Source organism: Ornithorhynchus anatinus, chromosome 2 (genome assembly GCF_004115215.2).
Source record: "Ornithorhynchus anatinus isolate Pmale09 chromosome 2, mOrnAna1.pri.v4, whole genome shotgun sequence".
In the NCBI taxonomy this organism is placed as follows: domain Eukaryota; kingdom Metazoa; phylum Chordata; class Mammalia; order Monotremata; family Ornithorhynchidae; genus Ornithorhynchus; species Ornithorhynchus anatinus.
The window spans coordinates 18,630,568-18,642,684 of record NC_041729.1 but is presented as its reverse complement, the minus strand read 5'-3'; the positions used below and the strand labels follow the sequence as shown (position 1 = coordinate 18,642,684).

Genomic DNA, 12,117 nt, shown 5'->3' with positions numbered 1-12,117 from the left:
CAATCATGATCCCTCTGTATCTTTCTGGACTGATCTTAACCCTTTCATAAAGTAACTTCCCCACCATCTTGGTTACCCTTCTCTGAAACCTTCACCTCTACGGTGCCCTTTCTAAGATGCAGCATTTGGAGCTGCACAGAGGATCTCGATGATCTGTTTTTGTGTAAGAAGGTAAGTGTCGCTCTTGCATGCAAAAATCAAACAGGGTCCATATGGCTCTGCCATACATTTAACTATTAGGCAGCCGTGGAGGCTCTACTTATGTAAAGTTTGGGGGTTAGAGCTGTCCTGCACCTGAGGGCCAGGAGTCTCAGTGAACTGAAAATTATAAGGCCACTGCCAGGATGATTTATGATGAATCCCTTTTTTTTTTTTCAAATTCTTACTTGCCTACAGCCTGAAACTTTTTTAGTCCCAGCCTAATGTGCAAGGCTGAATTAAAAAAAAAAATCAAATCATGCATGCTGTTTTTCCCTTTTCTGAATTGGACATGTCTGGACATCATCAGGCTGCAGAGAGAATAGCCAGAGGCTGGTTCCACAGTCCAGGGAGCTGCCTATGATCAGTGCTTAACAAACAGTAAGTGCTCAAAAAATACTAATGACTCCTTGATTGAGAGGCTTCCAGTATGAAACCTAACTCTTGAGATTTAGTCCAAAATGCAAACAAATCCCCAAAGTACAATTTTCCAAGACAACATCTTTCTTCTTAATCCCTGGAGTTCCAAACCCCATGATCTAAAACTTGAAATCACCTAGAGATGCCTTTCTGCACATGTGCCTGCTTGTGGCTATGGGTGTGGGGGAGTGTATGGGAGGTTGTATGTGCATGTGCCAGGACAATGTTTGAGTGGGTGGGTCTGGGTCCTCTGAGTGTGTTTTCCCAAGGCCAAGTGCCATTGGGAACTTCAAAGAGATATGCTTGATCCCTGCCAGCCTCCAAGGGATTCTGAGAAGCCTCTGGGTTGAGAAACCTTTCTGCGAGATTTTCAGAAGACAAATAACACAGCTTCTTTTTTTAAAAAAAGAAAATTCCATTTGTCTCCGGTACAATGAGAGAGAAAGTGAGAAACAGAAGTCAAACTCTCTGAAAACCAAACTGAATCCAGTTTCCAAGCTTGTTTCCCTGGGCCAGGTCGACCCCAAATTTGGTGGGACAGGGCAGTCACGAGGGAGGAGGAGAAAAGGGGCAGCTGTCACAAGAGAGACAGCATGACCTAGTGGAAAAAGCCCAAGCCTGGGAGTCAATGGACCTTGGCTCTTCCACTTGCCTGCTGCGTGATCTTGGGCAAGTCATTTAACTTCTCTGGGCTGCAGTTTTCTCCTCTGTAAAATGGGGGGTTAAATACCAGTCTCCCTCTCAAATACACTGTAAGCCCATATGGGACAGAGAATGTCTGACATGAGTATCTTGTCCCTACCCTACATTTAGTACAGTGCTTGGCACATAGTAAACAGTTAATTTTTTTTATCATCATCATTATTACGAGAAGCAGTGTGGCTCAGTGGAACGAGCACGGGCTTGGGAGTCAGAGGTCAAGGGTTCGAATCCCAGCCCTGCCACTTGCCAGCTGTGTGACTGTGGGCAAATCACTTAACTTCACTGTGCCTCAGTTACCTCATCTGTAAAATGGGGATTTAGATCGTGAGCCTCATGTGGGACAACCTGATTACTCTGCATACCACAGTGTTTAGAACAGTGCTCTGCACACAGTAAGTGCTTAACAAATACCAACATTATCATTATTATTATTAAGAACTGGGATTAAGAATCTCTGGGAGTGAAATAGAAATAGCATCTCCTTCTCTCTGGATCAAACTAACTAAATGGTAAATGAATAAGGTCGTTTGTAAGAATCCCTAAGTTGAGGAGTTCAGAGTTGTGTGAGGGGAAGCAGTCTTTGGGTCTCACCGTGGACAGGACAAAATGGAACTGGCTAAAACTGTAGCAGGCAGGAATTAGGATAGATTTTAGGGAGAAATGAGTGTTTGTGGGCTTTTTATGGTATTTGTTACATGCTTACTATAAGCAAGGCCCTGTACTAAGTGCTGGGGTAGATACAAGCTAATTGGGTGAAACAGAGTCCATGTACCAGATGGGGCTCAGTCTTAATCCCCATTTTACAGATGAGATCACTGAGGAACCGAGAAGTTAAGTGACTTACCCAAGGTCACACAGCAGACAGGTGGCAGACCCAGGATTAGAACCCAAGTCCTTTGACTCCCAGGCCCATGCTGTATCCACTAGGCCATGTGGCTTCTTGTGGGAGGTTGGGAAACAGAGGATGGGTTCCTTGCAGGGAAGTCACTGGCGGGACCCATGAATGCTGGACACGTCTTTGGGTAACATTCACTGCACAGTAACATACTGACATTATAAAGAAATTTTTACAGAAACCCACAGAACCTACAGCATGTCCCTGTGCTGGGGTGGCAGGGGGGAAGTTCACCAATCATCAGTATTTATTGAGCACTTACTATGTGCAGAGTACTGAATTAAAAGTTTGTAGATATAATTCCTGTTCTCAAGGTAGCTTAGAGTCTGCTGGGATTCCCTGGGCCAGGAACCCCCTATTTTGCTCCAGGCTCCAGTAACCATGGGTTGCCGCTTCCGAGCCACGGGACTAAGCAGTAGGAGCCGAGGAGGAAGGAGGCTGGGGCACTGACGATAAAAATACCAGCCATGGAGGCATCCATATTGCTATCAAACCAGGGACACACCGGCTGAAAAATGGGCAACCGGCCACCCTTCTTTTGATGAAAACTGAAGAACTGCTTTCTCAAAGAAATTTTTAAGGAAGGGGAGACAAGTGGTTTTTCTGGGCTGGCTGTCCAACACATCCAGATGGAAACAGGTTCGTCTCTTCAAGCAGGAAGATCCTGTGGTGGAATATGAGCTCCTGGGGCACAGAGGCAAATGGGAGAAAATCCTGAAGGGTGGGGTTGGGGCGAGCCTGGCCAGATCCCAGGGTTTAAAAACTTTGAATAGACTGGTGCTCCCTCACTCCTATGGACTGCTGGGTTGGGGCGGGGAGGTTGTGTGAGTCTGTGACTCCCCAACTCTCTTGGCTTGGTGCTCTCTGAACCTCCAAACACTCTGCTTCTGAAAAGTTTGAGGTCTCTGGGAAGGAAGCCACTGCCCACAGAAAACCCATATAGTTAAAGAGACATACAAAAACAAAACCCACCTGCACCATTACCAACTCTCCCTTTAGCCTGACATCCTACTGAAATGGAGGAGACCACACATAGCACCCTTGGGTTTGGGAGGCTGGGTCTCTGTGCCAGCACTTCCACTGCTTAGATTCCCCTTTCTACAACTCCCAAACTCACTCTCTCTTCTCCATGAACCAAGTTTTAGCAAATGTGACTTGTTACCAGATCTGATGCCCCTTAAAAAACAAAACAAAAACACTCACATAACTGCTCTATGGGATCTGAAATAAGTTGCTAGTTGGGTTCTGAGGGAAACCAAGGTTTTCACTCCTGAGAGCATTTTGTGTTTTCAGAAAAAGATTTTGTCATGAGTAAACTCTCCAATTTGAAACCTCTTCTCACTCCTACCCTCACCCCTGACTACTCTTCCATCTGCCCCAACCTGGAATCTGCTTTGTCAGGGGCTGGGAAAGGTAGGAGACACTTACCTTTCCAATTTCATCTTTCAATGTATATTGATTAAGCTGCACACAGTCCTGTGGGGAACATGAGGGAAAAAGCTCAGGAAGATGAGAAAGCGGTTGCCAAGATTGCCTGGCGCGATCACCATCCCAGGGCAAAGACATCTCTGCAGCTACCAGCCACAGGCCACTCCAGGGACAAGGTGGGGCCGTGGAAGTCAATTAGATGGAAAAATCAATGTAAACAAAATGACCACACCCCCAACCTGATCAACCGCCTCAAGTCATCTGTGAGCTTTCTCAGACCATAAATGCCATGGAGATTGACTGACTAATCACACAAGGCAAATCTATTAAAAGTTTAATAATAACAGGTTTCATCAGTTGAAACCACATTCCCAGTTGACGCTTAGGAGCTCTATTCCCTTCAAGGTTTGCCATTTCATTGCTGAGAATCTCATTCAGCCATTCTTCCTCCCACCTTCTCCAGCCCTAGTCTCTTTTCTCTTCCCAATTCTCCATGGCCCGTTCCCTGCTCCGTCACTTGTCTGCTGTGTGACTTTGGGTAAGCCACTTCATTTCTTGGTGTCTCAGTTACCTCACCTGTAAAATGGGGGTTGAGACTATGAGCCCCATGTGGGACAGGAACTGAGTCTAACTCGATTTGCTTGTATCCACCTCATTGCTTAGTACAGTGCCTGGTATACAGTAAACTCTTAAAAAAATACCATAACTCCCCCCCTCACTACTTATCCACCCACAGTCTCCAATCTCACCTTCTCATTCTCCTTCCCATCTCCCTTTCAGTCCTCAACCCATTTTCAACCTCCTCAGGCCAGACAGCTCCCTGTCCTCACAATGAAATATTGTCCCAAGCCTCCCTCCCAATATGGCATTAGCCAAAACAAGAGACCCACAGGTTGAAGGGAATCAAGTCCCTTGACTAGTTTAGTCTTTTTCTCTTCTGGCCCCTGGCAGATGGTCTCCTTGGTGAGTGTGGGGGAGGCGGGGAAGAAGCAGGGATCAAAAACCAAACAAAGTGAGTCCCTCCCTAAGGCTGAAGAAGGGAAAGGGGTGGGTGTCAGACAATTCAGTGGTTTTACTGGTTCTGTCCGAGGCTCAGGCTGCAGGGACCTACTGCCCTAACTCCATAGCCTCTTGCCACTTGCTCAGGGGCAGGAAGTGTGGACAGTGTGAGAACAGCAAAGAAAGAGCTAAGGTCACATTTTGTTCACAGCCTCCTAAGGGGAGGGTGTGGTGAGGAGAATGAACTGTGGGCTGCTCAGTCTTCTGGGAGGCATCCAGCTAACAAACCATAGCCCTTCCCTACACCCCAACAGGCTCATGGGATGACAGCACAGGGAGGGAACAAACAGGAAACATGGGCCTGCTCTGTGAGGTAAGATGCTAAAACCCCCTGCCCAGGCCTGCTCCTCCCCAGTCTCCCACCATCCATGGCCTAGTTCCACTGCCCCAGGAGGAGCCCTGTAAATCCACATGCAGCGGATGCCAAGTTAAGGAACAGCAGGCTTAAGACATAAGGCCGCTTTCCTCCTCTGCCATCAGCTGGCCTAGTGGAGCCCACAGCTGGCCATTCTTGTGTACCATCTCGAAGTTTTCAGACTAGAAGTTCGGGGTCTGACTCTTCCCTCCATCTCTCTGGGTTGGTCCCATTTCTACTTCCCCTGGGGGCTGCAGGAATCCGCATCAGGGATCTCCTGCCCAACCGTCAGAAAGCCTGAAAGCCTCAGCGACTCACCCGCCTATCCTTGCCCCACCAGCCGAAGTAAGCCATTTCCAACCTAGTGCCACCCCGCAGGGGAGCCATCCAAGAGGCAAAAAGAGAGAACCCCAAAGTAGGAGGAAAGTCACTCTACCCCCAAGATGCCAGCAAGACACCCCCTGCACCCCACAGTAAGCCCGGCTCGGCCTACCTGCAAACCGGTAATGGAGACCCGATGAGACTCCACGGTGGGTCTGCGGGGCAGGCGAGGGGAGGACTGGGGAGAGCTGACGGGGGAGTATGGCAGAGACGGGTAGATGGAGCGCCCGTTCATGCCCGCACTGCCACCGGGGGACTGGGTGGACGGAGACCTCTCCTGAAGGGAGAGCTTACGGCTGGAGAGGCGGAGCCTGGCTTGAGGTTCCGGTGACGGGCCAGGGGGCTCCTGGCTGTCAGGCGGCAGCGGCAGCATCATCTCCTCCCCACCGGGCTCCATCTGGTCCGCGCCTAGCCCTTCCGGCTGGGCCTGGCCAAGTTCGCAGTCCGTCACCACGATGAAGGACTCCATGGCCAGGTTGATGCTCAGAGAAGACAGGCCGCGGAGCGCCTCGCAGGGCTTGGGGCTCGGGCTGGGGCCGCCTCCGCCATTCCTCCCCAGCTCATCCTGGGCGGCAGGCCGGCTCGAGACACATGATGACATGGTGCGCGGGCCGGCTTCATCCACTCTACTGGACCGCTCCCATCCAAGACCTCCAACCTGGAGAAACAGAGAGGAGCCGTGTGGCCTGCTTAGCCCTCAGGACCGAGGGCAAACACCTCCTGCCTCCAGTTCCCCATCCTGAAAATGGGGTCATTCATTCATTCATTCAATAGTATTTATTGAGCGCTTACTATGTGCAGAGCACTGTACTAAGCGCTTGGAATGAACAAGTCAGCAACAGACAGAGACAGTCCCTGCCCTCTGACGGGCTTACAGTCTAATCGGGAGAGACAGACAGACAAGACAAGAACAAGGTCAGTTCTATCAAGTCAACACTGAGGGGCTGGGGCCGCTCCATTTCATGTGCTTCACCCTTTTGAAACACTATTCGGGCACATCATCCTTTTCTCCTTCAAAAAGCCTACAGGGGCACCCTATTTCTGAATTAAACAAAAAGTCCTAAACACTGATTCAAACTTCTCCACCAGCTATTTACCTAACCTTCCGCTCTCATCTCCAACTGCATCCCAGCTCGTTAGCTTTGTTTTCCCTAAGATGTCAAAACTGTACCTTGGCTCACACCCTCCCATCTGACCCACTGAATATGCTTTTCCCTCAGCAAGGAATTGCCTATCAACCAATCAGTGGTATTTATTGGACACTTACTAAAAACTAAGAGTTTAGGAGAGTACAAAAGTGTTAGCAGACACATTCCCTTCCCACAACCAGCTTACAGTCTATAGTCTCTCCTCAGATCCTCAGATTAGAGAAGCAGCGTGGCTCAGTGGAAAGAGCACGGGCTTGGGAGTCAGAGGTCATGAGTTCGAATCCCAGCTCTGCCACTTGTCAGCTGTGTGACTGTGGGCAAGTCACTTCACTTCTCTGTGCCTCAGTTACCTCATCTGTAAAATGGGGATTAACTGTGAGCCTCACGTGGGACAACCTGATGACCCTGTATCTACCCCAGCGCTTAGAACAGTGCTCGGCACATAGTAAGCGCTTAACAAACACCAGCATTATTATTATTATTATAGATTCTGAGAACCATAATAATAATAATGTTGGTATTTATCATACCATAACCATATCCTTCCCCACATTCAAAGTCTTCCTAAAAAAGCCCCCTTCTTCTCTAAGACGCCTTCTCTGATTAATCCCTACCTTCTTGATCATATCAGCTCAATCAATTGTATCTACTGAGCAGTTACTATGTGCAGAGTACTGGAACAAGTGCTTAGGAGACTACAACACAATATAGCAACCACATTCCCTGCCCACAATGAGCTAACACTCTATGGGGGGGGGGAATGGATAATATGAATAAATTATGGATATGTACATAAGGGCTGTCAGGGGGAAGGGAGCAGTGAATAAAGGGAGCAAGTTAGAGCATCGCAGAAGTTAGTGGGAAAAGGTGAAATGAGGGCTTAGTCAGGAAGGCTTCTTGGAGAAGATGTGCCTTCAATAAGGCTTTGAAAGTGGGAGAGAGTAATTGTCTGTTAGATATAAAGAGGGAGGGTGTTCCAGTTCAGAGGCAGGACGTGGGCGAAAGGTCGGCAAGATAGATGAGATCGAGGTACAGTGATTGGTTGGCATTACAGGACTGAAGTGTGCGGGCTGGGTTAAGGTAGGAGAGTAGCAAATTGAGGTAAGGGCAAGTTAATTGAGTGCATTAAAGCCCAAGGTAAGGAATTTGTTTGTTGTGGAAGTGGATAAGCAACCACTGAAGTTTCTTGAGAAATGGGGAAACATGGACTGTTTCTGTGGAAGAATGATCTGGGTAGCAGAGTATAGTATGGACTGGGGTGAAGAGAAACAGGAGGCAGGGAGGTGAACAAGGAGGCTGATTCAGTAATCAAGGTGGGATAGGAGAAATGCTTAGATTAATGTGGCAGGAGTTTGGATGGAGAGGAAAGGATGGATTTTAGTGATTTTGAAGGCTGAACTGACAGGATTTCGTGATAGGTTGAACGAGAGAGAAGAGTCAAGGCTAATGCCAAGGCTACAGGCTTGTGAGGCAGTAATGGAGAGTCCGGAGGAGGACAGAGAAGATAAGGAGTTCTGTTTTGGACCTGTTTAGCTGGACAGGCTTAGTTCAATATGTTTAAGTTTTAAAAAATTTCAGCCACCTTTTAGCCTTCAACTGTTTATCTGTTATTTATTCCCTATATTTATTTTTATCATTGGTATCTATGCTTTTCCCTATTGCATGTTTGCAATTTCTGTCTGTTGGTCTTCCCCATCTGACTATAAACCCCTCTTGGACAAAGACCTTGCCTTGTCTTTTATTTACATTTATGTCCTTAAGTGCCCAGTACTGTGCTCTGTACACAGAAGGTTCTCAATAAATGATGCTGAGCCTTCCAACTGGTCTTCAAAACCTTAGTTAGTTTCAACTTAGATGTTGAAAAGATATCATATAAACCACATTTAGGCTAGAGTATTTTTGTTGTTGTTACACCGATGAGTTCGCCTAGGTGGTAGAATTAACTTATCACAATTGTTTTGTTTCCAGGACCTAAGCAAGGGAACTCGTTATAACAGGGCCTGTCATTAGCCTCCAGCTGGGGGAATCCCCAGAACCACTAAACTGCATACTAAAAGGAGAAAGGTCAACGATGTTCAAGAATAGCTGGAGAGGCCCCAGCCCCAGCTTCATTTCCTGGGTGGCTGCAGAGCAGGGACATAAGCCAGCCCTCAGCTGCACTGGTATAGAAAGTGTGCTGGTCCACAGATGGGAAACCCTGCTATGGAACTGGAGAATCCTTGGGTGACTGGGCCTCAAAAAGTCACTGAGTTCATCCTCCAGCCTCTGAACTGGACTGCCCCAAACCTTCCAGACAATCCCCAGAGTGGGGGGGGAAGAAGCCTCGGCCCCTCCAGAGAACAAGTTCTAGGGTTTGACAACTTTGTCCGCCTGGCTCTCTTTCGGATTAAGCATCTCCTACCATCTGCCCTGCCCTGCCCTCCAGCAGGGAACATTGATGAAGCGCTACTCTGAGTCACCAGCTTTCTTTTCCTCCAGGGCTGGGATCCTGGGACATGGTAAGTCAATTTTAGGTCAGGGGGTGGCCATACTCACTGAACCTGTATGTCGTCTACCTCGCTGCCAACCCCTCACCCATATCCTGCCTCTGATCTGGAACTCTCTTCTCCTTCATATACAACAGACCACCACTTTTGCTACCTTCAAAGCTTTATTAAAATTACATTTCCTCCAAGAGGCTTTCCTTAAGTCCTCATTTCCTCTTCTTCCATTCCCTTCTGCATTGCACTTGAATTTGCATCCTTTATTCACCCCACCCTCAGCCCCAGGGTACTTACGTACATATCCATAATTTATACTGTTTGTCTCCCCCTTGAGACTGTAAGGTCCTTGTGGGCAGGGAACGTGTTTACCAACTCTGTGGCATCGTACTCTCCCATGTGCTCGATACAGTGCTCTGCACACAGTAAGTGCTCAATAAATAGGATTGATTGATTGGTTGACGGAGGGAAGGAGGAAGAGAAGAAACACGTGGTTCACCTTGCAAACTTTGTCTTCCCGGACCCCACCCCATATGGCTAACACTGCTCCCATCCCAGTCAGTGCTCCCACCTATCTTGGGCTTCTGAAGGTCAATGTGCTGGGTGGCTGGAGGATCTGGGATGGAGTTTGGGGTTGGGACTTGGCCACAAGGTGACCCAATGAAGCAGAGAGGCAAGGCCAAGAAGAGCATTAAAAGCTGTGTGGACCTGGGAATCAGAGGGCCTGGATTCTAATCCCAGGTCCACCACTTGTCTGCTGTGTAGCCATGGGCAATTCATTTCACTTCTCTGTGCCTCAGTTACCTCATCTGTAAAACGGGGAATAAGACTGGGAGCCCTATGTGGGATAGGGACTGGATCTCACCTGATAATTTTGTATCTACTACAGCACTTAGTACAGTACTTGGCATTTAGTGAGCACTTAAATACCCCCCCCCCAAAAAAAGCATTTCAAACCAAGACAAGAACTCTAATTACACAGCCTCCTGATGTCACAGCATTGCTCCTTGTCTTCCTCTCAACTCACAAAGAATGAGACAAGTCACATGGAACCAATATTAGGGCATGGAAAATCACTGGCATCATCTTCCCTCTCCAGCCTCTCTCTCTTCAGAATTCCCCTCCTCTTCTGTGAGTTGCTGCTTCGTCTATCTCCTCACCATCTCTCTACAAGTTAGTCACCTTCCTAGAAACTCCTGCACCTACCCCCCCCCCCCCCCCAGGCTGCTGAATCAGCATTCCAAGGCCTCAATAGGAAGACTAGGAGTCCCTGGACCTGTTGGGTTCTCGATGGCAGAGCTTCTACTCTGCACTTGAGTATCCTAGTCCTCTGCTGGTTTGGGAGTAGCCTACAGCCTACTATTCCCTGATCTCAAGTCTCTTCCTCCTATTTCACCTTCCTCTGACGCGCTACCCTGTTTCCTTTATTTCTGTCTAATCCACAATGTTGGCCGCTCCTACTGCTACAGTGGTCTGAATGCTAAACTCCACCACCTCCCAGGCTCTTAAAAGGGCGAGAGGGGAACTCCTCGCTCCCCAGTTTCCCAGAGGCATTGGCTCGGGAGAGCAGGAAGCAAACCAATCAAGGTAAGTGGCCTGGGAGTTATTTCCAGGATCTGCTTTGGTGCCCCTAGGAATGAGCTCTGAAATACCTCCTGTTTGACTGGGTTGCTTCTGGTTTGGGGGTTGCCGCCCCACCTTGCTGGAGCCAGCACAGGCAGATGCATTCAGTCGCATTTACTGAGCGCTTACTGTGTGCAGAGCACTGTATTAGCGCTTGTAAAGTTCAATTCAGCAACAAAGAGAAACAATCCCTGCTCACAAAAGCTCATAGTCTCACCAGGCTTCCCAGGGCATGGGTAGGGGCCAGAATGAGCCAAGACCCAGATTTCTAGAGGGAGCAAGGATCCCAACTCTGGGTTCTAGTCTCAATTCTGCCATCGACACATTGTGCTCTTGGACATGTTGCTTTACTTTTCTGTACCTAAGTGTCTTCATCTGTAAAGGGAAACTGTCAATGCCGCCTCCCTCTACCAACTCCCATGAAGGTTGAAGACCAACAAGACAGTAGTTGTGAAAGCACTTAGAACTCCTTAGAAGAAATCTATTAGAGAAGTTCACATGATCTAAGTGCACCACTTCTGGATTTTCCTAGCACCTCTGGCTCTGCCACTCCCCAAACATTGAAATGGGCCCCAGGGATCAGCAGCGTGGGACATCAGTCACTCAGTCGTATTTATTGCGCACCTACTTGTGTGCAGAGCACTGTACTAAGTGCTTGGGAAAATGCAATATAACAGTAACATTCCCTGCCTACAGTGAGCTTACAGTCTAAAGGGGGACCAGTATATAACCACCACTTTGTAGCTGGGGGTCCTGAGGGTCTCAACACAAAAGGCCAGATGTTCTCCTGGGGTTGGACCGCAGATGTAGTGGCTCCTGGGTCCTCTCCCTATCCATTGGCCTGGCTTCCACCCAGAATACCACAGAGACAAAACACATTTGCGCATACAAGGGCTGGCCTGACATCAACCCAACAGTCTAGGGCCGCCAGAGTGGGGAGGCTCCTGAGGCAGCAGAGCTCAGCCACCCAACAGGTCCAGGTGAGTGGAGGTCACTGGCATTATTATTTGGGGATAGTTAATCACTATCAACATTTGGCTGCAAAGCTAGCAAGACTGAAGGTCTCAGGAGGGGTGAGCTTCACTCTCTACAGTGCTGATGGCCTGAATTTCTCATTTGATCAGTTGCCAGGACAACAGAGGGTTCCACGGGGGTGTATTTAACAGAAGTTTATATAACGCCCCAAAAAAGATCCTGCAAAAATATCAGCATCACGCTTCAAAAATTCCCCGTTAGGTGTGCTCTGTGGTTGCCAATCAATACAGTACCTACATCAGAGGCATAAGGAGATGGGGCTCCCTACTTAGAATCTTCACCAGAGAATCTGAAACAACTTCATCTCAAGAATCGCTGAATTCTTAGATACTGGGGAAAAGACACACTCCTTCCCAGAGTGAAGATAATCTTTCTGTGGCTTGTGGCCACAGG

General features: G+C 48.3%; 1 protein-coding gene across 7 annotated transcripts in view; it reads right to left on the bottom strand.

Moving 5' to 3' along the window:
• The window catches only part of CAMKK2 (calcium/calmodulin dependent protein kinase kinase 2), a 50,745-nt gene that overhangs the window by 24,146 nt on the left and 14,482 nt on the right, over window positions 1–12,117 (bottom strand). For all 7 annotated transcript variants that reach the window (XM_029058806.1, XM_029058810.2, XM_029058808.1 and 4 more), the window contains exons 2-3: window positions 5,551–6,096; window positions 3,644–3,691 (exon numbers count right to left, since the gene is read on the bottom strand). In XM_029058806.1, the coding sequence (XP_028914639.1) occupies window positions 3,644–3,691; window positions 5,551–6,039 (537 nt within the window). In that variant the 5' untranslated portion in view covers window positions 6,040–6,096. The remainder of the gene's footprint in view (window positions 1–3,643; window positions 3,692–5,550; window positions 6,097–12,117) is intronic.